Source organism: Protopterus annectens, chromosome 2.part2 (genome assembly GCF_019279795.1).
Source record: "Protopterus annectens isolate FY-2018-M chromosome 2.part2, PAN1.0, whole genome shotgun sequence".
Taxonomy (NCBI): Eukaryota; Metazoa; Chordata; order Ceratodontiformes; family Protopteridae; genus Protopterus; species Protopterus annectens.
Window position 1 is genome coordinate 568,228,702 of NC_056730.1, and position 27,813 is coordinate 568,256,514.

General features: G+C 41.4%; 1 protein-coding gene across 1 annotated transcript in view; it reads left to right on the plus strand.

Moving 5' to 3' along the window:
- PRELID2 (PRELI domain containing 2) overlaps positions 1 to 27,813 on the plus strand; it is a 1,431,605-nt gene that overhangs the window by 427,081 nt on the left and 976,711 nt on the right. Inside the window, exon 3 of the mRNA XM_044064028.1 lies at positions 14,105 to 14,178. Within this exon, the coding sequence (XP_043919963.1) occupies positions 14,105 to 14,178 (74 nt within the window). The remainder of the gene's footprint in view (positions 1 to 14,104; positions 14,179 to 27,813) is intronic.

Sequence of the window (27,813 nt, forward strand, 5' to 3'; positions counted from 1 at the left end):
AGCACTCACCCTGTCCAACCAGTGCTTTGTGTCCCTGCCCAAGTAGCTGACACACACACACTTTAAGACATGAGTTATATACAAACACACAGACACTCCTGGGGAAGGCTGGCACAGGTTCTGCAGCTATGGCCCTTCCTGCCAGTCTATAAGGTAGTACCAGCTGCCACCAACCACGAATATCAGCTACTAAAAAGGCCATTATCAAAGGGTGTCCAATTATTATTGTGCAATATTATTATGCAAATAGTAAGTGTGACTGAACAGCAAGACTGTTGGAGTGGCTTTGTACAGTATGACTGTATACATGCAATGTACTCTAGAGCTTAAATTATTTCTACACAAAACAGCCACAGTTGAAAGTTTTAAAAATATTTAATAACAAATAATAAAAACACAAGACAATACTTCTTACTACACAGTGCTAGTCAAGAGTTCAGACATCACAGGAAAATGCTTAAAATAATATTGTAGAATAGTTCTGACATAAATATAGAAAACAGCTAGACTAAACTTACTATTTTCTATCTTTTCCTAAGGGCAATCACAGTTCTCAATAAACTTACATATAGAGCAAAAGTAGAGTACTGGTGAGTTGTTGTCAGCTTTAGACAAAATCCAAAATGCTTGACTTATCAGCTTTCTTACAGCGGAGTGCACTGTTGTTAAATGTTTGCAGTTCAACATCCAATACAGTCTTCTCACATTTAAGAGAACAAGCCTATGGCCTTTATTAATATTTACAAAGACATATAATTATTTACAAAATTCTGTCTAGCTAGGCCGGCAGCCTTCACATATCTTCACCCACCCCCCTCCCCCCGAGAACTCAAGCTAGTTTTTCAAGTGTCCCTTGAAAAATGTTGCTTGAGAGGGTTAGGTCTATTTGAGTATACCTTACTCCAATCTCTGTCTTGAGAGCCCATCTGCGTTAGCGTTGCTAACCCCACTGCAGTGGTGCACTGACATGACATATATGCTTGCAACCCTAGGCTACATCTTAGCAACTTGGCATTTGCTGGCTGGCTTGGTGTAACCATGTTAGGGGATTGTGATCCGTAACTACAGTGAATTTGCTTCCATGTAGATAAGGCTGAAGTTTCTGCAGTGCCCACACTATGACTAGACATTCCTTTTCTACAGCTGCATAGCATTCCTCCCTGGATTGAATGACTGAAATAAACCACTGTCTGCTCTTCTCCCTCTAAAGAAATCTGGCTAAGTACAGCCACCACCCCATGGTTTGAAGCATCCACTTGCACAACAAATTCTTTACTGTAATCTGGACTTGCTTGTTAGCTTTTTTAAGCTTCTGGACTCCCTGCTGACATGCTGTGGTCCACACTACCTTATCCGGCCCATTTTTCCTTGTCAGGTCTGTGAGGGAAACATCTATGGTACTATAATTGGGGACAATCTTTCTGTCGTACCCTGCTATCCTTACGAATGCCATCACTTGCTTTTTGGTAACAGGGGCAGGCCATGCCTGAATGGCTTTCACTTTGGCAGGCTCTGGCCTGATCTTATCACTCCCCACTCTAGGAGACATTTGCCGTACCCACCTGACATTTGCTGGGCTTAATGGTCAACCCTATCCTTTGTAGTCTGCCCAGCACCTTCCTGACATGTTGAAGGTGCTCTTGCCAGGAATGGCTGTAGATGGCAATATCATCTAGGTATGCAAGGGCAAACCCTCCTGCTAGGATATGATATACCAGCCTCTGGAAAGTCGCTGGGGCATATTTTATCCCAAAGGGCATCATTATGAACTCATACAAGCCAAAAGGAGTCACAGAGGCTGACCTCTGTCTAGCACTGGGAGTTAAGGACACCTGCCAGTAACCCTTGGTAAGATCAATGGTGGTAAGATAGGTTTACCTTCATATCGTCAATCACATATGATCGACCTACCACATTGTCGACATGTTTTCCGCAAATTTGAATCCGCGACACTTCTAAAATGTCGAATTAATGTCGAATTTTGACATTTCCGGCCGCGCCACACCTCCACACCAGTGCTACCATGGGTCAAAAGTGGGCGAGATTTAGCTGTTCACATATGTGGTTTTCGTCATTTGGGATGTTCGCACTTCGGTGTTTGCGGAACCGGGGTCAACCTTTTTGAGGTCGCCGTTATGAAGGTAAACTGGTAAGATACTTGGCCCCACCCAGCTGCTCTAGGGCCTCAACTGTCCTAGGCATGGAGTAAGCATCTGACTCAGTGTGACTATTTAGTTTCCTGTAGTACACACAGAACCTGGTGCTGCCATCCTTCTTTGGCATCAGCACCCCTGGGGAGGCCCAGGGACTGTTGGACTCTTGAATTGCCCCTAGTTCCAACATCTCCTGTATATCCTCCCTCAGAGTCTGTTTGACTCTCTGAGGCACCCTATAAAGGGCTTGCTTAATAGGCCTTTGGGGTCCTGTATCCAGCTGGTGTTGCACCAGGTGGGTGCTCCCTGGTTTCCCTCTGAACATTTTCCCAACTCTTGTCACACTGCTCAGATTCCTCGAACCTGGGCAGGAGATAGCTGCTGGGGCATTGCTACCCCTTCCACTGAGGTGTCAGTCCGAGTTTCACTGAGGAGATCAGTTACCAGATCTCCCTCAGATGACTCCTGCAATCCACTGCAAATACTCAGCACAAGGGCCTACTTACCATGGTAAGGTTTCATGTTAACATGGTACAATTTGTGCCCCTGCCTCCTCCTTAGCAGTTCCACCATGTAGTTAACATCACTTACCTTTCTTACCACCTTGTAGGGTCCCTCCCAAGCTGCTTGCAGCTTGTTGTGTCTGACAGGAATGAGAACCATTACCTGCTGCCCTACAACATAGTCTCTAGCTCGAGCATTCTTGTCATACCATACCTTTTTCTGTTGGGCTTCTGCCAGGTTCTCCTGGGCCAAGCCCATGAGTTCCCTGAGCCTTGTCCTGAGGTTTAGGACATATGCTACAACAGACTCCTTGTGAGATCCACACTCACCCTCCCACTCATGTCGATTTAAATCTAGAGGTCCCCTCACCCTATGCCCATACAACAACTCAAAGGGTGAAAAACCTGTGGATTCCTAGGGAACCTCTCTGTAAGCAAACAGATAGGGCAAATATTTGTTCCACTCCCTCTTAAACTGGTCTGCAAATGCCCGTAGCATGGACTTGATTGTAGAGTTTAACCTCTCAACAAGACCATTAATTTGTGGATGGTAGGGGTGGTCTGCAGGTATTCCACCTCACAGTGCTTCCACAGACAAGCCAGCAGGTCTGACATGAAATTGGCACCTCTGTTAGTCAGTATTTCTTTTGGGAAACCTACCCTGTTGAAAATCTTTAACAAAGCATTTGCCACCTTTTCTGCCTCAGTGGAGGACAAAGCCACTGCCTCAGGGTATCTTGTAGCATAATCTACTACCACTAGAATATACTTTTTCCCTGTGGAACGTGGGGTACTCAGAGGCCCCACAATATCCATAGCTACCCTCTGAAATGGCTCCGCAATCACAGGCAAAGGCATCAAAGGCACTCTGTCCTTGTCTCCTGCCCTGCCTAGCTTTTGGCACTGCTCACAGTACCCTATTACATCTTTGGAAATTCCAGACCAATAGAAGTTCTGCATAACACATCTCTCTCTATGTTTTATAATCATATGACCTGCAAAGGGAATATCATGGGTTATGACTAGAAGCGGCAGATGGTAGGCTATGGGCATTACCAACTGCTGTATCCTCTCACATTCTAGCCTTCCCTCGGGGGTCCACTCTCTGTAGTGTAACCCTTTGGCCCAGTGTACAGATTCCCCCTTCCAATCAGGTGCCTCACTATCTACCTGCATCAGGCCTTGTAATAGCGTCTGAGAGCTGAGCCGGTCTCAACTCTCTCTTTGTAACCCTTCCCAGCTTCCCTTCCACAGCAAGTCTGGCATCCTCTGACAGTGGTGTCTTATTGTCAGCCTTGGTGCTGCTACTCACCTCTACATTTACAGTCACTCTGCCCAAGGGAACATCAGTACCCACAAGCAGTTGTGGCTCACCTTCAGTCTCACTGCTACAGAGTTGCTCCCTCCCTGAAGTAACCATCTCACAAGTCTTGGCTGCAAGTATGCGATCTGTCTGGATCTCCCCTAGCTACCAGACCCATATGCTAGTCTTGATGCCTGACTGCGTGTAACTGCATAAACACATGGTACTGCCTCATCAAAATCTTTCCCTGTCAGGACATCTGCAGGATGGTAGTTTGGTACCCCTGTTGTCTCAAGACAACCTACTGTTGGCATTTTGTCTTTCCCCACTTACTGGCTCTCTCACCTTTTGTTCCCCACCTTTCCTCCATGGACATCTATATGCCACATGGCCCCACTGGCTGCATTCAGAACATTTAACTCTAGGTCCTGGATTAGCGGCATCCCCTGCTACTGGCAGATTTTGTTGGGGCAGTCTGGGCTGCCCACCATGGGTTCCTTTAGACCCATGAGCAGTACTGGGGGTCCCTTTCCTCTGCTTGCTAGGTATATGTCTCCCTTCTTCCCCAGCTCATCTAAAGTAGCACATTGTCTATCAGCTAACCAGATCCTCATGTCCTCAGGCAAAATGCTAAGGGCTTGTTCCCTCACCAAAAGGTCTGCCACTCTTTCAAAAGTGGTGACCTGACGTCCACTCACCAACCTATGAAAATAACATATTAACACACACTTTCATCTGCCTTGCGTCTGTGCTCACAAAACTTTTTTCCTATAAGCTTCAGGTGTCAGTTTAAAAAAATTCTAACAGACAGTTCTTAACAGCAGTAGAATCAAAAAATTTATGTTCAGAAAGTCTGGACAACACAGTTACAGCTTTACCATGGAGTAATGGGGTCAGGAACCGTACCCAGAGCCTTTGGTCAACATCATACTGTTTACATACCCTCTCAAACATATGAATGAAACTATCAAAATTATTCCCCTCTGTAAACTGCAGAAGAAATTTACTGACCTTTTGTGCTTCTGGGATCGTGTTACTCCCTTCCCCATTACCTCCATGACTCTGCCGACGAATCAGCATCTCCTTTTCGTGCTGCCGCTGACTTTCCTTAACCTCAGCTTCCAGGCATAGCAGATGTTATTTGTGTTTCACTTTTGCAGTCATCTCATTTGGGTTATGCCTGTCAGGGTAGCCCTCTGCCGGCCTGAATACCAGAGGCTTAATATTTCTGCATCTGTTGCTGTCGCTTCAGGACTGACATCAGTTCATCAGTAGTATAAAGTAAGGTAGCCGACAGCATTACGTCAGTCTTTCTTGCTGAGGAGCACAAAGCAGAAGCAGTTCACATGAGTGCCGGTCGGCCGCTACCTGAGTTTCGTCTTCTGAATTGAAGCTTAAGTCTTCTAAAGCTAAGTACCCCGTTGGGGATCCTTTTTTCTTGCACTAACCAATGTCAGAAAAAGTTAACAATTGTCTCGCCTGTGGAAAGCAAATACCACACTGAGACTTTCATTCTTACTGCATCCCTTGTTTAGGCTCAGACCACAGTGTCCCTCACTGTCGCTTTTGTGCTTTGTTTAACTCCAGAACTATACGTCGTTAGGCTGTTATTTTAGCTTGATATTTTTGCTCACGGTCCTCAAATTCCAATATGGCTTCGGTAAGCCATCTGGCAGCAGATCTTCCAAAAAAAAACATAAGGATAAAGACAGAGACAGACTGCACAGGCCCAAACCTACTGATGACGCTTCTGTTAAGCTGGCGACACTTTCGTTAAGCTAGCCATCAGTTCTGTGGTCCTTAGTGAGGTGCTTCGCAGCCTCTAATACCCACTTCTGTGGATTCGCAGGCCACTGCTGAGACCCTTTTGGAGTCAGGTATGCCCCAAAACACTTCTTCGACTAAGGATCCTGTGGTTGTCTCTATCTTGGATGGGTCTGGAGCCGCTGAGCAGGCATAGGCTTCCAAGGAAGTACTTCGCACTACCAATTCTTGACACAAACTGATGACTTCTTTCGCGTCTACCGTCGAAAACTACCGAGTTTCTAAGGCCTAGGGTACGAACCACACCCAAGAAACCGACACTTACCTCCTTGCCTCAGTCTTAAATGCTTAAAATGGCAGAAGACCTTATCATGTGATCAGGGGAAGCCAAGCTACCCCTTCCAAAAGATAGAGATCTGTCCCCAGTAGTTTTGTCTAAACAGGAGTCTGATGAATCTGATGCATCTGAAAATGAAGACATGCAACCCCTCTCTGCTTATGAGGATTCTTATGCAGAGGATTCCATTCCGTCTGCTTCTCCACCCGAGGACTTTTCCTTTGGGGAAACCCTTCATACCTTAAGGGAGAATTTCCAATGGGACTGTCAGGACTACCCTCAGTCTAAAAAGAGACTCAGAGAATTCTTAGATCTTCCACAGCACAGACCCCTGGCCATTCCCCCAGTCCTGGATGTTATGGACGATGTTTTCCTGGAATTCAGTTTGACTCCTGACACCCTCCCTCCTGCACCCAGAAAACCTGACAGGTATTACAGAGTCCCTGACTCTCACAAATTTCTGTTCAAAAATCCTACTGCTGACCCTGAGGTAATTTGTCAAGGGCCTAAAGGAATTAAAGCAATCTCTGCTAAGAATCCCACCCCCTCAGATAGGGATTCCCAAGCACTAGACAGATGGGGTAAAAAAGTATACACCTCTGCTAATCTTGCTATCAGAGCACTAAACTGCCAGTTCCATCTGCTCAAATTCCATACTCTATCTATCCATTGTAAACACCTTCCTGGTGATACCAAAATTCAAAATTCTCACCCTCCAGCAACTGTTACTCATGCTGTCCAAGGATGCTTGACTAGCCACCCTAGACCTAAAAGCGGCCTACCTTCACATTCCTATCAGGGAATCATGCAGGAAATATCTACATTTCAGGGCAAGATCGGAATATCCAAATTTACCCATACTTAGATGACTGCCTAATTCAGGCAGACAGTCAGGAAAAGCTGCTCAAGCACCTGGCCTTTGTAAAGTCTGTACTGACCTCCCTAGGGTACACTATCAACGAAAATAAATCCAAACTAGTACCCACCCAAAGGATTATATTCCTGGTAGCAAGCCTGGACACAGCATCCCAGATGGCATTCCTTACACCAGGAAAGCAAACTTACCTAACAGCCTACTTCTCTCAGCTAGCCACCAGACCCCAGTTACTTCTCTCAGCTAGCCACCAGATTCCAGTTATCTTCAAGGAAAATCCAGTAAGCTCTAGGGTTCATGGCATCTTGCATTCTACTCATTCCATATGCCAGACTGCATACGAGGAAATTTCAGTGGTACCTAAAAAGCCTTTGGTGTCAACACTCTCAAGACCTCGAAACTCTTATACCATTGATACCTTCCCTAAGGAAAGATTTTCTTTGGTGGGCAGCAACATGCTCCCACAACAAGGAACTACTTTCTCACCACTCCCCGATGCCCAGACCCTCACCATAGATGCATCATTATATGCCTGGGGTGCACACCTGGACACCACTGTGATGTGGTATATCAACAAGCAGGGAGGGACTCCTACCCTCTATGTATGCTGGCCATGACCCTTTGGCACACAGCCTCTGCCATGCAACTCCACCTGTTAGCACAATTCCTGCCAGGTTCTCTAAACTCTCTGGCAGACCACTTAAGAAGAAATCTTCTGGACCTACACTAGTTGCACCTAGACAAAAGAACCTTCACCCTAATAACTCAGAAATGGGGCACCCCAAAGGTCAACCTGTTTGCCTCCCACACCAACCATCAGCTCAGCAAATTCTGCACCAGGGAGCATTACTGCATGGCTTTGAAAATGGATGCCCTATCCTTCCCCTGGGTCAGTCTATCAGTCTATGCATTTTCTCCACTACCTCTCATCACAAGGGTACTGCTCAAAATTAGGGAGGAAAAACCAAGGACAATTCTTATTGCTCCAGACTGCCCTCGCCAGCACTGGTGCCCACTACTGCACAGCCTGTCCCCAATGCCACCATGGCATCTCCCTCAGACCCCAACCTTCCTGACCCCAAGAGAAGGAGAATTCATGCATCCCCAGTTGCAGATCCTCAGTTTGGCAGCCTAGCTTTTATTCCCTGACTACTGATCAATCTGCCAACCTCAGTAAACAGGTTCTAGATGTTATACATGAGGCCAGACCCCCTAGCATTAGAAAGTCTTATGCTGACAGATGGAAAAGGTTCTGCACCTGGATTCAGACTAAGGGAGCCGATATGGCGCAGCCCTCCCTACCTGTCATCCTGGATTACCTAGCTGACCTGCTACACAGTGGTCTCTCTTTTTCCTCAATTAAAATTCATGCCTCTGCTATCTCTCCTCATTTCCACACTGACTAGCCCCTTTTCTTACACCCTCTGATCAAACAATTCCTAAGAGAGGCTAACAACTTGAGGCCACCCAGAAGAGCACCTACCACAGCTTGGGACCTTAACTTTGTGTTGGAATAGCTCACCCTGTCCCTCTTTGAACCGGCATCTTCAGCAGAGTTAAAATTTCTCTCCTGGAAGACCATTTTCTTCTGGCTATCACATTAGCCAGGAGAGTCTCTGAGCTTCAAGCACTCATGGCTGTGGAGCCTTTCATCTTCCATGCTGACAGGGTTCCCGCAGGACTAACCCATCCTTCATGCCCAAAGTGGAATTGGTCCAGTGTGGCTTTCTACCAATCCATTCATTTGCCCACCAAAATGAGGGGGAAAGGATCCTGTACTCTCTAGATGTGCACAGACAGCTCAGATTCTATATAGACAGGACTAAATCATTCATAAAGTCTGATCAATTGCTGGTTAGCTTTGTTGCAGGGGCAGAGGGCAAAGCCATCTCCAAACAAACAGTTTCCAAATGGATAGCACACTGCATCCATTTCTGTTACAAGCAACATGGAAAAAATCCCCCAAAGGGGGTCAGGACTCACTCCACCATAGCAGCCTCCACCTCTGCAGCTTTCCTCAGAGGAGTCCCTATGAGGGACATCCTGCAGGCTGCCACCTGGACATCTGTTCACACTTTCACCAAGCATTACCACCTGCCTATCTTCTCCAAATCCAGGGCAAGCTTTGCCACTGCAGTCTTGCAGGGCATCCTAGCCAGCCCCTAGTCTCCTTGACTGCCTCCCCCTTTTCCTCAGCTTTGGGAATTAACCCAAATGTGATGACTGCAACAGTGAAACACAAAGAATGTAGTACCCTGGCAGGGATAACCTAAATGTGATAACTGCAACAGTGAATGCACTAAAACATCTGCATTTATGGTAACTGTACTTTTCTCATTCTCCTCTGCCTGTAGACATCTCAGTCTCTCAGTTGCTTCTGTTTCCAAACGCCTGGCCTCCATCTCAAGTCTCTTTAGCTCCAGATGGATTTTTAAGCCCTCTGCAGAAAGGTTGAGGTGTCCATTCTCTGAGTGTTGTACATCTCCACAGCCAGTCTGATTGCCCTCCTGGTTGCTGTTTTCTGATGCAGCTGTGACCAAAGCTGCAATCATGTCTGCCTTAGTCAGGTTTCCATGCACCAGTCCCTTAGCCTGGCACATCTCAGCCAACTGGTTCCTTGATAGCTTGCCATACTCCTCTGGTGACATGCTTGCCTGCTCTCCCAGACTAGCTAAACTAATAAAAGAAATAAAACAATTGTGATCTGAACTCTGAATACTTACTGTGTGGCTGATGTAGGGTACAAAAACACCTTCAGTGATCACTGTACACAAGCTCCAGGAATTCACTATCCACACCACTACAAGCCAATTGCCAACCAATTAATATGTGGTGTGCTTTTCCCACCACTGCCAAACAATTAATATGTGATGCCTGTGCACTGACCCAGTAATCAAGGAGCCTCCGTCCTCACCACTAACACCAGTGAGGGGCATCCACATTGGGAAGGATAACAAATACACACACAGTAAAGTACAATTTCCCTTAATAGCACACACAGATCACAGTCAGTCTGGGGCTGGTTTCTCCCTTTCTCTCCAGATCCCCAATAAGACTCCCCACTGGCAGAGCTGTAGGGTCCAGATCTCAGCCTAGTGGTCAAGCTAAAACCTCCAGCACCCTCCATGTCCAACCAGTGATTCTTGTCTCTGCCCAAGTAAGTAGCTGATACACACACACACACACACACTTTAAGACATGAGTTATATACAAAAACACAGACACTCCTGGGGAAGGCTGGCACAGGTTCTCCAGCTGTGCCCCTTCTGCTAGTCTATAAGGTAGTATCAGCTGCCACTAACCACTATCAGCTACTAAAAAGGCTCTTACCAAAGGGTGTCCTGTTATTACTGTGCAATATTATTATCCAAATAGTAATTGTGACTGAGCAGCAAGACTATTGGAGTGGCTTTGTACAGTATCACTGCATACATGCAAAGTACTCTAGAGCTTAAAATTTTCTCTATACAAAGCAGCCACAGTTGAAAGGTTTAAAAATATTTAATAATAAAAACACAAGAAGATACTTCTTACTACACAGTGCTAGTCAAGAGTTCAGACATCACAGGAAAATGCTTAAAATAATACTGTAAAATAATTCTGACATTACGTTTCGATTATGTAGTACAGGCCCCTGTTCTCACTTAAAGTAAATTGAGCTCTTCATAACAGTGAAAAACAGCAGCACACTTTTTACTGGCACATGCAACAATTTGACATATGGGCAACATTTTGCAAATATAATGTCCACCACTCTAGAATTGTATTATTGCACTCTGTACATTATCTCTAAAAAATAGCAGTATTTCTTATGTTAGCCTGCAGACACAATACTGCAATATTTTATTCAGCTGTATGTTTTACCAGTTTATGTAATTTCTGTCTCCTAAACAGACACTGTGACACACTTTAAAACATTTTCAGTTAAGAAGGTGGTATACAAAACAGATATAAAGTTAAAAAGAAAACAAACATCCCTTTCATCTAAGTGTTTAGAAAAAGTAGCATTATAAACTACAACTGCCTCTCAGCAGAAGTTGAAATAGCCAAAATCATTAAGAGGATTTGTAGTTTTCAGGTGATTCATTAAATAACAACTTCAAGTGTAAGTACATATCCTAGTTTGATGATGCACAGTCATTGTGGATTTGATTACATTAACCCATCTCCAATTTTACCCCACTCTCACTCCAAGACACCACTCGAGAAATACCCCCAACCACTCTATTTTCTATCTTTTCTTAAGAGCAATCATGGTTCTAAATAAATGTGCAGGTTCTAAATAAACGTGCATATAGAGCAAAAACAGAGTTCTGGTGAGTTGTTGTCAGCTTTAGACAAAATCCAAAATGCTTGACTTATCAGCTTTCTTACATGAGAGTGCACTGTTGTTACATTTTTGCATTTCAACATCCAATACAGTCTTCTCACATTTAAGAGAACAAGCCTATGGCTTTTATTAATAGTTACAAAGACATAAAATTATCTAAAAAATTCTATCTAGCTAGGCTGGCAACCTTCACATATCTTCACAAGAGAGAAAGCCCTGACTACAGCCCATCCATCTGGGGGTCGGTTAGCCACCTGGGTGGCTGACAGAGCAGCAGGGAGGGATGGGTGTTGACTATCCTGAAAGGGGAGAGGCAGTCCTGTGGGCATCACCTGTGATGAATCCCTGGTGGAGGTTGGGGATGTCATGATTGGAAGGTGTATTCTAAAAGGGGGATAGAATGATGGACGTGTCTGAGCTGATATGGAGCCAAGGCAAAGCCCAACATATCTCCATTGCACTCGTGCCCCTCAGATGTACCAGGAAGACCATTAGGGAGGGGAGAGGTATGTGTTAGGTCATAAGAGAAACCCCTCCAGTGGATGAAGTGTGACATTCCCCAGGACATCCTTAAGCTCTCTGACAGGTCTATTCCTGTTGGAGAAATGTGGGGGGTTAGAAGGTGGCTGATAGACCCAGTGATGGATGTGATGCACTGGATAAAGTGCTGAGGAATGATGCAGTGGGGAGAAAAAGCTACCCTCAAAAAAACAAAACAAAAGTATATAAAATAGTTTATGAAACTTTCTGGTATGCAATACAAGTTCAGTTAGCAACTCAGTTGGCCATTGGAGCTGGTCTGAGAAGATGGGAGTGAGCATCTTCTACCGTTTCATTTAGATTGGGGGGGGGCGGAATTGGGCCTGTCATATGAGTGACACAGAGCCTGCCACTTTGGTGACACACAGTGCGAGCACTCGCTGTTTCTCCTATGGGGTATAGACCTAAGCAGGCCACGCTGCTTCAGACTCCTTCATTTTTTTTAAAGTTTTCTAGAACCTGTACTAAGTAAATGTCTCAAATCGGTGCTCACAACTGCAAGCCAATGTATCCTTTGGAGGGCATGAGTTATGGAGCTCACTGAGCTGCAGATGGGCAAGGGGGGGAATTCATTCCAGAGAGAGGGTATGTTGCCTGGAAATACCAGTAGGCTGCCCTAATTTCTACCACCTGAGCCTCATTACTTGGGAAGAGATTGGCCAATAAGGCAACTGAGACACAAAAGAATGGTACTTAAGGCTCTCACCATCTCCCATCTGTACAGAATGAATGTGCCATTTGAGTGCTGGTAGTGGAGCCTTCACGTGAAGTCCTGGAGGAGGGAGAAAAAAAGTTTCCAGTATAAGGTAGAAGATCAAGCATAATAAATAAAACTCTGCTGATAGTAAAAAAAATGATCAAATGCTGTCAGTAAAAAAATGATCAAATGTTGTCAGCATACAGTAGTATGAACCACATAGTCTCCATAGCAAACATCTTATGGTGAAGCATTATAAACTACTTGCATCTTACAGAAATGACTGCAAATTTAGACATTTTTAACCAATCTTAGAGAGTTGGGAATATTTTATTTTTATGAAGTTCCAGCTTTTTTATAGATGATGCGGGTTTATCCATCCATTGTTGAACTACAGAAAAGTGTTATCCAAATAGAAATTGTATATGACACAGTTTAGTAGTATTCCTTGACTGGGTGTGGATAATGCTGGATTTACCCTTTTTACCTGTAGCTAGCATTGTTTGATCACAATGATGACGCCCAAGGGATCAATCAAAACCAGCTGAGGGTAAACCCATCATTATCCTACATACTGGAGCTGCTTATTAATTTTAGAAGAAAGAACTTTTGTCAACTTTTTCTTCTTCTGGTCTGTCTTTGTTGTCTTCCTTGGCTGAGATGGCTTCTAGCAGAGGGCACATACACTGAGCATGTACAAACTGATGCTCAGCACATTTGGTCCATGGAGTTTGTGTTACTTCTCTAGGATTCAGGAATGTACATGCCTCTGATGCTTTATGTGAGGATGCTTGTTGGCTTCTGATGTCCTGGTAGTGAGTTTAATGTATCTTTCGTAATATTTTTGTGATGTCACTATACTGGTTATTTATGCCTGCCTTTAGGGGAGTGTGGATCTTTGTTTTCCACCATGTTGATGCATGCATTTGTTTTCTTTGCTTACTGTAACAGAGAACATGATGTTTGTAGCCTTTGTTTTAATAGCTATAGCTGGTAAGATGCTCCTCTGGCTGATGCTAGATTTTCTGTGGGCATGCTAGTTGCTTTCTCCAGTCAGCATTCACCTTTCAAAATAATACTTAACTTTCACTGTATAAAAAAGAAACAAATAATGTTTTAAGCTTGTCTGCTAAGAAGAAATTAGTGTTTCCTTAAAAGTAGTCTGTAAGACAGTGTACCCAGTAAATGTGCAAAGGATATTACAAGTGCGGCCCATGCACCCCATGCTATTGTTTTTGGAAGATTTGCATAGTCTAGCTCCCAGCCATTGATATGGAATTTTTTGAGACACCATGACTCTAACTTTGACTAGAAAGATAAGAAAACAGCACATGGAAGGAGTCTGAGGGGGCGGAAGCTGAGGATGAGCAAGATGGGATGTGTGCTTACACACTTGATACAGTCATGCTACAGACATACTACCTTGTTGTCATAGCCTTTGTGTAGGCTACTTTGAATTAATCTCTGGGAGACGTGTTAAACATCGCCATCTAAATTATTTGACAAGCCAGTGCATCATAATTTTTATTCCTTGCAGTAACAAGAGCTGAATTTTGGACTGTTAATAATTCTGATCATTTCACATAAAATTTCTCCTCCTCAGATTTATCCACGGGGATTATTTACAGGAGGAGGATTGCAACATGTAAGAATGTTATTCCTGCATTTTTAAGACAGGTGAGCATCTGTTTATTATTTTCTGAGCAACATTATGTTTTGCTTTTTTTTCTTTTCTTTTTTTTTTTTTTTACTTTTTTGTGATAATTTCAAAGAATCTTCACTGATGGAAATCAGTAGCCATCATCAATGGAAATGCATTTATTTCAAAATGTTAACATTCATTCTGCAGTGTCACAGATTTTAGGCAAAAACATCGAAGTTTACTTACCTCGAACAGCTGTTCATTGAACTGACGTCACTGAATGGGGCTTCATTGAACGTTCACATTAGTGAATGTTTTTCTCATGGTAAGAAATAACTTGGGCAGCTTACCTACCTACACACACGCCACAATATATCAAACCATCCAAAGTGGGAGGCTGTATACCACACCCCCTCCAATGTGGGGGCTGCTACCCTCACCCCCCCCTACTTATATATCTCAACTCTAAGGTTGCACTACAGTGGGGAAAAGGTCATATTTCTGTATGTTGGCCAAGTAACTTCCTTCCCTGGGAAAAACATTCTCTGATGTGAACATTCGATGAAGAGCTGTTCGATGATATTAGTTTGGTGAATAGCCGTTCGAAGTAAGTAAACTTTGGTGAAGGTAATATAGACCTGTTATCATCTTGTGTTCTTTTTTGAGGAACCTCTGAGGACATACCAGTTGAGGGCTGAATACAGTGGAACAATGACATTCTTGGATATAAATGCCATACCCTTGCTTATAAGTTGAGCAGTATAGAATGATTTTCTTACTACCTTAGACATATGGTGGTTGAAACCAGGTTTCAACTACCTTAGACATATGGTGGTTGAAACCAGGTTGCTGTTTACATACATCCCCAAATCCCTAACTACTGAGTCTACTGTTAGGGCTGTGTTATCAAAGAGGTAATTTACTGCGATAGCTGACTTTCCAAAGGGTACTATTAAAAATTTCTTGGCAACAAGTTTTAAACCATGGCTCTGGCACCAGTCATTGGCCTGTGTAATCCCTTCTTGGAGGATATTAGTGTCTTGGTGGGATTCTGTGATAGTTCCTAGTTTGCAAGCGTCTGCTAACTTGGTCAGCCAGAGACACTTGGCACTGGAATTGACTGCCAAGAAGGAGATGCCAAAAAAGAGAGGACCCAGCACTGAGCCCTGATGGAGTACATTACTGACCGACCTCTTTGTGGAGGTGGATCCCCTATTCTAGCTTCTTGGGTCCTGTCAATTAACCAACTAGTTATCTAGCAGGTGATGAAGGAGTTTATACATAATTTAGTGAGTTTATCTACAATGGGATAGTGTGTCGAATTCCTTGGCCAGGTCAAGGTAGGCAGTATGCAGCATTTTCCCCTCATACATTGCTTTAGTGACTCTCTCAAAGAAGTCTGCTAGGTTGAGTAGGCATGACTTGTCCTTGACGAAACCAAACTGTGTTGGATCCGGTGTCTGAAGGTTTCCTGTATTATTTATCAAATCCATGCTTATTCTTTCCATGACATTACATATGAGACTCTTAAGGCTTATGAGTCAGTAGTTTCCTGGGTCTATGGATAAACTACCCTTGCACAGAGAGATAACAGTAGCAGTCCTGCATTCTTGCTGCATGAAGCTTGTTTGGATGCTGTGGTTAAATGATTGCGGTGGGCCAGATAGGTCATGGTTCATGCTATTAAGAAGTGCTTTAAGAACCTGTTTTATAGTGATAATTGGGGGAATAATGGTTGGGGGTATTTCTCGAGTGGTGTCTTGGAGTGAGAGTGGGGTAAAATTGGAGATGAGTTAATGTAATCAAATCCACAATGACTGTGCATCATCAAACTAGGATATGTACTTACACTTGAAGTTGTTATTTAATGAATCACCTGAAAACTACAAATCCTCTTAATGATTTTGGCTATTTCAACTTCTGCTGAGAGGCAGTTGTAGTTTATAATGCTACTTTTTCTAAACACTTAGATGAAAGGGATGTTTGTTTTCTTTTTAACTCTATATCTGTTTTGTATACCACCTTCTTAACTGAAAATGTTTTAAAGTGTGTCACAGTGTCTGTTTAGGAGACAGAAATTACATAAACTGGTAAAACATACAGCTGAATAAAATATTGCAGTATTGTGTCTGCAGGCTAACATAAGAAATACTGTTATTTTTTAGAGATAATGTACAGAGTGCAATAATACAATTCTAGAGTGGTGGACATTATATTTGCAAAATGTTGCCCATATGTCAAATTGTTGCATGTGCCAGTAAAAAGTGTGCTGCTGTTTTTCACTGTTATGAAGAGCTCAATTTACTTTATGTGAGAACAGGGGCCTGTATTACATAATCGAAACGTAATTTAATCGAATGGCACTTGCATCGAAATGCTGTTTATCAAATTTGCTTTTGTGAGGGGCTGGGCCCCCACACCCCCCGCTAATTATATATATATATATATATATATATATATATATATATACATACATACATATATATACCAGCTCCGAGATCGCACTACAGTGAGGAAAGGGCAAATTTTGTGATCTTCATTGTATCAAGATCTCACTATAAACAACTCGATGAACGTCATTTCGATGTAAAATCCTGTTCGATTAAATTACTTTTTGATAATGTAATATAGACCCGAGAACAGTAAGTGGATCTGCAGATGATGACAGAAAAAAATGAGGGTACATAGACAAAGTACAGCACAAAATATTAGGTATTTGCAGAGTCCTTTTGTGGGGTTCTCTTCCATATAAAAAATGTCTGGGACCAAGAACTTCTGTACTCCCGTGCTGCTTTGGTAGTTCTCAGAGGGTTAGCAGTGCCTTCCTCTACCTCTAAAATGTTCTGTATATAAATTTCTGGTCATGCAGTGGCATGTGACAGTTCTCAGAATCTTGTTGTCTGACTAGCCCTTTACTGACTTTTCATAGAAAAAAAGCATAGGCTTACCCACCTAGGTGAATTGTCAAACAAAAGACTGAATACAGGATCCCTAGATTATTCCTAAAATTCAACCTCCACATAAGAGAATTTTTTTTTTCTGCTGGCATTTAATGAGTTTGGAATTGGTGAGCCAAGATTCTGTGGTAGAGAAGGCAGATTTTTTTTTTCTTCAAAGTCTACAAGAGTGTCAACAGTGCAGATGAGAGTAACATAATCTGAATATTGAATATGAGTGGCGTTCTTGGTTGTGATGCGTAGGTCATTGATAAAAACATTGAAAAGTATTGGACCTAATATTGCTCCCTGTGGGACAATACTGCCTACAAGCATATTGTCCAGATCAAAAGTCATTGCCTGTTTATGTTTGTCTCTAATTAGACCAATTATTGAGTACAGTGCCCTGTTTTAGATGCATCTTTCTAGGTGCATCAATCAACTGCAGAGGTCCAAGAGGTACCTAATCAAAATGATTTGGGGCCTTAAGACACCTGGCTACTAGGAGAGACTTAAAGCTGTGTATCTTACAGAACGCTATGAGGAGATCTATAACTTGCATTCTGCATTATATTATTATGTGTATGTAAGACCAATAGCTCCAAAAATACCAAAACTAGGGGCTTAAATCTCTACCAGCATGTAAATAAAACACACTGGAATAATAAGTATATTAACTAATGCCCACCCCATCTCCGGAATAGAGTTCCCTTGCAAGTTAAACAGAGATATCCTGTCATCCTTCAGACTCAAATATGGGATGATTTGAGGGGTACCCATAAATTTACACCTAGACTAACTTGCTTTGTCCTTGGGGGGGGGGGCTACATCTTCAGGGTGAGTAGTGTCATGTCATACATGGGCTTTAGAGCTCAATTGCCATGTAATCTCTATGAAATATTTGACAGTGGTGAATGTTGGTTTGCACTGAATCTAAACGTCAACAGCTGTACTTGAAAATATGTGGGTAATAAAATTAGAAACCATGAAGCAGTTGGCATGTAGAAATGAAGACAGTAATTCTTCAGTTATAGAAGGTTTAAGGGTGTCAGGCAGATTATTTTTATGCAATTTTTTTACATTCTTTTCTCTGTGTTGTATTATTAGTGCTGCTTACTAAATCTGGGTACTTAATGTGTCATAACAGTTGGCATGTGAACTATATGTAGGGGATTCAAATTATCAGCCTAATGTACAGAAGTTTGGTCAGCCTGGTTTCTAAGTATCATAGAATAACTTGTAATGAAGACTCTGAAGCTTAAGGGGGCCGAGTAGAGAGATGATGAAATCAACAAGAAAAGGAGAGCAGTAGTTCTGTAACTGAATTCATCCTAAAGTCTTGGCACATGGTGGACCCCGTTTTCACAAAATCTCACCAAGACAACACTGGTATACACATTGTATTTTTTTATATAGCATATATCTTGAGGTAAGTTCCTGTGGTGGTGGTGCTGTGGTAGTTTTGTCGCCTCACAGTAAGACGCTGTCTGGTTCGATTCTCAGCTAGAGCGTCTTCTGCGTGGAGACATGCGTGAATGGGCGTACCTTCGTTGAAGGTTGTGCGTCAGGCCTGGCAAGCCGGTACGTAAAAATCAACTGCCACTCATTAGTGGACCGGAGTTCCGCTGTGGCGACCCCAAACTGGGAAAAGCCCAAAGACACAAACATATCTTGAGGTAAGTTAAAAAAGAGACAACTGGGTGCACAAGTCCCAGGATAAAAAGTGCAGAATCCTGGTATATGCACTAGTGCCAGTACTGAAAAAAAAATGGCAGTGTAGAACCCTCGAGCCACAGAAACATTTGTACAGTGAGGGGTAAGCTGGGCTCAGGGGAAGGGTGCCATCCCCCTTCATTATAAAAGGTAGTAACAGTAGTCCACAAAAATCATAAAAACTGACAGGACAAAAGCTCAAAAAAGCCATAAAGCTTGATAGACTGGAGTATTGGAGGATAAGGAAGATATTATGTATTGTTACTATTATGCAACAAGACTAGAATTTCCAGATAAAAGGTACTTGCACAAGAAAAACTGTCAAAAGCATCAAATAAAAATCTGTATTCATTAGTGCAGCAAATCGAAGAAAAGCATTATGTAGACAGTGAAACTTTGGCCCGCCTGGAAAAAGAAGTGACAGAGGAAGTGCAAAACCATCAAAAAAAAAAATAGATCAGACAGGAGGCCCCATGGACTATGATATTTGCAGATGACATTGTGATCTGTAGTGAGAGTAGGGACCAGGTTGAGGAGACCCTGGAGAGGTGGAGACATGCTCTAGAGAAGAGAGGAATGAAGGTCAGCAGGACTAAGACAGAATATATGTGTGTGAATTAGAGGGAGGATAGTGGAAGGGTGAGGACACGGAGTAGAGTTGGCGAAGGTGGATGAGTTTAAGTACTTGGGCTCAACAGTTCACAGTAATGGTGAGTGTGGAAGAGAGGTGAAGAAGAGAGTACAGGCAGGGTGGAATGGGTCGAGAAGAGTGTCAGGAGTGATTTGTGACAGACTGGTACCAGTAAGAGTGAAAGATAAGGTCTACAATAGGGTAGTGAGACCAGCTATGTTGTATGGGTTGGAGACGGTGGTATTGACAAAAAGGCAGGAGTTAGAGCTGGATGTGGCAGAGTTAAAGATGTTAAGATTTGTACTGAGTGTGACAAGGATGGACAGGATTAAGAATCAGTATATTAGAGGCTCAGCTTGGATGGTTTGGAGACAAAGTCAGAGAGGCTAGATTGTGTTGGTTTGGACATGTGCTGAGGAGGGATGCTGGGTATAATGGGAAAAGGATGCTAAGGATGGAGCTGCCAGGTAAGAGGAAAAGAGGAAGGCCTAAGATAAGGTTTATGTATGTGGTTAGAGAGGATATGCAGGTGGTTGGTGTGACACAGCAATATGCAGAGGACAGAAAAAAATGGAAACAGGTGATCTGCTGTGGCGACCCCTAATGGGAACGGCCGAAAGAGAAGAAGAAGAGGAAGTGCAAAAACATGAAGAACAAAACCCAGAACATTTTTAAAGGTATAAAACAATATGTATATGGGAAAGAAAAAGAAATCTGATAGGGTTCACCTTTTTATGCAAAGGAGAAAGCCAAACTAATCAATACAAAAAAGCAGCTCCAAAGATAACTGAAGAGAAATACACGCAAAGGCACCCAGATGTGGAAAATTTCACAATACAGAAAATAAGAACACAAAGTGAGAATGTAAAACAGAAGATTACTAAGGTAGACATTAAATAAATAGAAACTATTATGGAATACCTGCAAAGTGAAGAATTTAGTGAAACAAATCTAAAACAGGCCATGTCACAGCATGATGGAACAGTGAGTCCCCCAAATTAAGGAGAAGAAGATAAAGTATGAGATAGCTGAAGAAATATGGACATGGGGAAGAAAGAGATTTGATGTGGTAGAATACTTATGCAAAGGAAAAAGCAAACCTAATTAGTAAAAAAAAAAAAGGCACAAAAGGTATTTAAAGAGAAACAACAGGCAATGGCCCCCAGATATGGACAATTACATAAATACTAAAAAAAAAAAAACGAGAGAGAAGAAAAGAGGAGTAGTAATTTAAAGAAATAGAAATTGAAGTTGTGGATTACTTGTGAAGTGAAGGATTTGGTGTAGAAAATCCAGCTTTGTTAACAACACAGCATGATGAACAGTGAGTCCCCAAATTAAGGAGAAACAGGTGAAACAGAAAGCATCTGATAATTTGCCACATGATGCTGCTGCTGCTGCTGCTGCTCTAGAGCCTTCAGTAGGAAACCAGTACAAAAGTTCAGTCGGAGTTGCTCAGCAAGGGAAAAAGCAGGAAACAGTGTCAACTCTGACACAGCAATATTGTGCAGTGATGGGCCAATGAGTTCCCATATGAAGGAGCAAAGGATGATGCAGGATGCAGCTGAAGAGGATAGATGACAGGAAGATATTCTGGAACTTTCCGTAGAATGCCCACAGGAAACGGATAGCAAAGAATGTGCCCTCAGTTTAGCAGAAATTTATCTAAGGGAAGAGATGCTTGATTTAATAGAGATTGATAGACATATTAAGATTGATGAAAATAAATAGACTATAAAAGGAAATAAGTCCCAAGTACTAAATGTCTGATAAAACAAGATGAACACAGTAATCAAGAGTATTAACAGAAATTCTTGTAATATAATAGAAGTAAATAGGATATAGTACTGTGCACCGAAACTAATAACCGATAACCTTACCACAAAAATACAGAGTAACAAGGAAAGGGAGGGGAAGAAATAAAATGCTATAATGGAAGCATCAAACAGAGGAAATTATAAAGCAATTAAGACAAGAAATGTCAGTATTAAAAGAATATAGAAGAGGAAACAGATCAACTAAAATACTTAGATGAATGTCATAAAAGCAGTGCACAGTATCAGACCAGACCAGAATCTACCATACCCTATTGCAAATAATAAATTAAAGATATCAGCACAGGTAGAAAAACTTAAAAGATATGTAGGTAAATGTAAAGGAAAAGTATAAAATAAGCTGTTCATTGATGACCCAAAACAGTTTTATAGAGAACTGAGAAACAAAGCAAAAGAACCATCACCAAAAAAGAAGAAATAGACACATTTTGGAGAAATATTTATGAAGGTCTTGTGAAACATAGCAAAGATGCTAAATGGACAGAGACATGAAAAGAAACCGTAAGGAGTTCAAATGTATAGGATATGAAATGGTGACCAGAGAAATTGAAAGAAAACAAAAATGGAAAACCCCAGGCCCAGATGCAGTACCTAACTACTAGCTAAAAGCATTAACATCTTTACATGAAGATTTAGCCTTGAGTAAGAACTAATTATATTTGCATCCCACACACAGACACCAATCTGCTTAACAACAGATAAAACAGTACTCCTCCTTAAGAATGAACCTGTAAGCCATCCTAAAAACTATAGACCAATACCTTGCCTTCAGACAACGTACCAACTAAGTACTGGAATTGATGCTGATAGAGTTTTATAGTCATTTTAGAAAGCAGTTCAATCATGCTTATAGAACAGACAAGTAACAAAAGAAAGTCATATGGACCAGAGGATCGTTTGTTTCTAAATAAAGCCATAAAGGAGAATTGTAAAAACAGGAAGAATTCAAGTGTGGTGTGGATAGATTACAAAAAAGTCTAACAGTATTCCACATTCATGGGTAATGGTGTGCTTACAGATGTATAAGATACATCCTACATTGGTCAGTTACATTAGTGACTATGAAACAATGGTAAACCACTTCATAATTGTCATGACAAAGGGCAAATTACTATCCAGGGATAAAAATTCAGAGGGGTATAGTTCAGGGTAATTCTTTGTCATAGCTGTTGTTTTGTCTTGCCCTTAACCCATTAAGCCGCTTACTTTACAGATTAGGTCTTTTTTTTTTTACAGTTTGGCTCCTAGAAAACAACCCTGTTTAATGATTTCTCATCTTCTTTTTGTGCATGACTTAACACTATATAGTTTATCAAATGAGGAGTTGACAAAGTAACTGCTAGTTGTTAAAACTTTCTCAGATGATATAAGAATGACGTTTGGTCATGGTAAATGTACAAAAATGACATTTAAAGCAGGAAAGTTGCTTTACCAAGAAAATATCAGTCTGGGACAGGAATGTGATATAAAGGAACTTGAAGAGGAAAGAGTGTATAAATATTTGTGAATTGATGAAGGATCGACAATGAAACATGAACAAGTGCAAATAAAACTTTGTAAGGAATACTTCAGAAGACTAAACTTAATATTGAAAACAGTCTTGACATCTAGGAGTAAAGTACAAGCTATAAACCAATTTGCTCTTCCTATTTTTACTTAAAGTTTTGATGTGATTGACTGGCCCCAAAAGGTATTGGATCAGTTGGACAGAAAAGTAGGAAAATGTTTCACTCTTATCAAACGATATATAAAAAACAGTGCGTACATAGATTATATATTACACGCTCTGAAGGATTTATGGGCCTCCTTGAAATTGATTATATGTGTAGATCTGCAATTGTAGGACTGCTGACTTCACCAGATCCAAAATGTAGTGAACGTTTTTCAACCTGAGAAGAAGTCTAAGATGTTTTTTCTGCTTAGCTTAGCAGAAGCATTCAAGTGGCAAGCAGGAATGGAAATCAAAACAGAAGTAGACAAAAATCAGACAGCAAATGAATGTGCTAAAAAGCAAAAGAAAGAATATAAGGAGAAGGATCCGATGAGAATGAAGTAAATCTGGAAAAGCCATAAATATAGAGGCAAGTATAGAGATCTCTTGGAACAAACTTATGTTGATCAGGATTTGACGCAAGAATGGTTAGGGAGAGGTGAATTGAAACCAAAGGATGAAAGATTAATAATGGTAGAGCAGAATAGTGGATTATGTGCAGTGGATATAGAAAGTGTACACAGCCCTGTTAAAATGCCAGGATTTGTGATATAAAAAAATGAAACCACAGTAAATCATTTCAAAACTTTTCCCACCTTTAATGTGACTTATAACCAGCATAATTCAATTGAAAAACAAAAATCTGGGGAAAAACTATAAAAAATAAAAAACGTACAATAAGCTGGTTGCATAAGTGTGCACACCTTTAAACTAATACTTTGTTGAAGCACCTTTTGATTTAATTACAACATTCAGTCTTCTTGGGTAGGAGTCTGTCAGCATGACACATCTTGACTTGGCAATATTTGCCCACTCTTCCTTGCAGAAACTCTCCAAATCTGTCATACTGTGAGGGCATCTCTTGTGCATAGCCCTCTTCGTCACTCCACAGATTTTCTATTGGATTTAGGTCTGGGCTCTGGCTGGGCTATTCCAAAACTTCTGGTGAAGCCATTCTTTTGTTGATTTGGATGTATGTTTGGGGTCATTGTTGTGTTGAAAGGTGAAATTCCTCTTCATCTTCAGCTTTCTAGCAGACACCTGAAGGTTTTGGGCCAAAAGTGACTGGTATTTGGAACTGTTCATAATTCCTTCCACCTTGACTAAAGCCCTAGTTCCAGCTGGAAAAAAGTAACCCCAAAGCATGATACTGTCACTACCATGCTTCACCGTGGGGATGGTGTTCTTTTGGTGATGCGAAGTGTTGTGTTTGCGCCAAACACACCTTTTGGAATTGTGGCCAAAAAGTTCAACCTTGGTGTCATCAGACCATAACTTATTTTCCCACATGCTTTTGGGAGGCTTGATGTATTGTTTTGCAAATTTTAGCCGGGCCTGGATGTTTTTTTGTGTAAGAAAAGGCTTCTGTCTTGCAACCCTACCCCATAGCCCAGACATATGGAGAATATGATAGATTGTTGTCACATGTAGTACACAACCAGTACTTGTCAGAAATTCCTGCAGCTCCTTCAGTGTTGCTGTAGGTCTCTTGGCAGCCTCCCTGCCCAGTTTTCGCCTTGTCTTTTCATCAATTTTGGAGGGATGTCCAGTTCTTCGCAACGTCACTGTTGTCCCATATTTTCTCCACTTTTTGATGGCTGTCTTCACTGTGTTCCATGGTATATCCAATGCTGTGGAAATGTTTTTGTAGCCTTCTTGTGACTGATACCTTTCAACAATGACATCCCTTTGATACTTTGTAAGCTCTCTGCGAATCATGGCTTTTGCTGTAGCAGGCAACTGAGTAAATGTCAGGAATATCCTGCTGAACTTTATTTGGTGTTAATCAGAGTCTTTAATTGATGGGCAGCTGTGTACTCAAGAAGACTGAATGCTGTAATTAAATCAAAAGGTGCTTCTGCAAGTATTAGTTTAAGGGTGTGCACACTTATGCAACCAGCTTATTGTACATTTTTTATTTTTATATTTTTCCCCTAACAGATTTGTTTGTTTTTCAGTTGAATTGTACAGATTATAGGTCACATTAAAGGTGGGAAAAGTTTTGAAATCATTTATTGTGTTCTCATTTTTTTATGTCATAAAAATCTGGCATTTTAACAGGGGTGTGTACACTTTTTATATACACTATACATGTTGATTTACAAAGTCCATTAAACATTGGGGAGAAACGGACAAATGTAGGTTTTATAAAAATAAGTAAATAAATAATTTAAGACAGTCATATACCTTGTTGCTGAATGTGATATTCTGATGTCAGAGGGTCTGTACACTGAAAGGTGCAATAATGTGGCAGTATTGTTGCACTGGGAATTCTGCAAAGACTATGATATAGAAGTAGCTGAAAAGCATCGGAAACGTGAACCACAAAGCATTATAGAGAATGGTGAAGTGTGCATCACATGGGGTCATCCATTACCAACAATTAAAACAAAAGATGCTAGAACACCAGATACAGTAGTCCATGAGAAAAAGACCAAAGTAGCATTGATCATTGAAACTGCTACACCTAGCGATTACTGTGTCTCACTTACAGAGAGACAAAATCATAAAATATCAAGATTTACAGGCAGAAATGAGAGTAATGTGAAAAAATGATACCCAAATAGTTCCAACAGCAGTAAGAGTAGTGGGTCTCTCAAAAAAGGATTTACAGTCATATAGGTACGCTATCAATACATATAACTCCATATGAATTGCAGGAGGAGTCATTTCTGGGCACATTGCAGGTTCTGCAAAGAGCAGTTTTAGCTAACATCAAAGATTGAAACAATACTAATTTCATGAACATTACTCCTACCCTGACTTAGGAACGGGGTCTATATCCGCCATGGTATTAGAAACCCAAAAGACTTGTAGAAATTAAACAGAACAGGAAGCTTAAGTATTGTTGGGATGCGTTATATCATGCCTGTGTATAAATATTTGATTCTGATGTCATAATAAACATTTCATACAGTTTTATTTAGTAGGGTGACTTTTTATGGTTGCTTGTGTATTGTTTATGTGGAACAGTTCGTGAGCATGGTGGAATCTAAATGCATAGGGTAGATTGGTAGGATAGCTCAGAGGACTAAGACTTCTAGCTAATTAGCTATATAGAAATCTTAATTTGATTGTGCTACTATCTGCTTATATGCAATATAATTATTAACAAATTATTTAAATTGGGTCCCAAGTCACCCTTGAAAAGAAACCTCTATTTTATCTGGTTAAAATTGTGATACATGCTGCTTTTATCAGTAGTATTTAATATTTGCCTTTGTAAAAAGAAAAAAAAAGCATGCATGGATTATTTGTAACTCTGGTAGTAAACTCTTCCCAATGTTGATTATTATTATTGGTAGTCATTGTACTGATCACTGCTGCAGTAGCCTTAGCTATATAACAGCCAGCCAGCTGCCAAAGCTTCAGGGCACCATCCATTCGCTCAAACCATTAGGCAGCTTGAGTTCAGCTGAGCTGCCTAAAAAAACTCAGGTTTGAGTGCCAAACTTTCAGAACTTTCCTGCTGTCAAAGATAACAGTCCTCTGTGGGCTTTTGAGGATTGGCACTCGGCTTGTGGTATTCTGTTGCTGGGCAGATAAGTTTCCTGTGGGGAAAAATCTTCCACATTTTAAATGTATTATTTAAATGTATTTTCCTGGTTTGGAAAGCTGCTTCTTATCTAGGAGCTTGTGTTTTAACGGACTGTCACAAGACTTAACTATACTCTTTACTGTCAGTTTTAAAAATAGTTGAAAATTTTTTTTCTGTTTAAAAAACTGTGTTTATTTTACTTTTAAGGCTGGCAAACTTTGCTTTTTACTATGGTTCGTTGGGAAAAAGTGATTTTTAGCAACTTTAAATTTTTACACGCTTATGCTGCTTGTTTTCCTTGGTAAAGAGGCACCATATTCAGTTTGACCATGAAACAAGCTACCAGTCGAGTCCTTCTTCCAGCCTCAAAAAGAAAAAGTTAAGCAAGCAGCCTTTGCCATCACAGCAGGCTAACAATTTGCCTCAGCCATAGCTGGGTGACTGCTCTGGCCAAAGCTGGTTCCTCAGACTATTCCATCTTTTATCCCAGATCCATCTGATGTAGAGTTAATATGGACTGCAGGTTATTCATGTCCTCTGTGCCTGTTTAGGTCGCCTCATTGGGCAAGGGAGAACCACTATTGTTGATCCTTTGAGAGGAAACATGGAAGGCTTCTCTGTTTAGCCAGAATGTTTTTCCCATCCCAGGGGAAGTTCCTGCTACCATTGAGAACTGTTTATGTCAGTTTTCCTGTTGAAAAGAAAACTAAACATGTTATCTGCTCCTGCTCAAATTTCTCTGGACAGGTGTAGTTTACTAGATCTGCCTCACAGTCTAATTCAGGCTACTGGATCCTTCTTATAAGATGGTTTCTGGTAAAAGATAAAGTGGTGTATCTTTTCCTGAAAAGATTCACAATTCTGAATCTGAAGAGGAAGATGAAGGGACAGATGCAGGGTTTTCTTCTCAGATTTCTGAGTCAGATTCAGAGAAGAGTACAGTATCCCCTCTGTGTTCTCTTTCTCTGACACTATCTCCACAATTTGCCACTGTTTTCAGTGGGAGAACACTGTGGTTTCTCAGTCCCTCAGAAAATACTATGAGCTGTTACAAATAGAAATTCCAGAACTGTCACCCAATCCTCCAGTCCTGTAAACACTGGAGGGTGTGTGTTTGTGTGTGTGTCACTGCGTGCAATTTTTCCTGATATTCAGCCTGCTGACCCTTAAAAGACATTTCGATTTTATAAAGTTCCTCGCTCTCTCACATTTTTATACTCCTCCAAAACCTGACCCATCAACTATACTTTTAGTTAATCCTGCTGCTCTTAGTTAATTCCAGTCTTACATTTTCTGTCAAAGACAG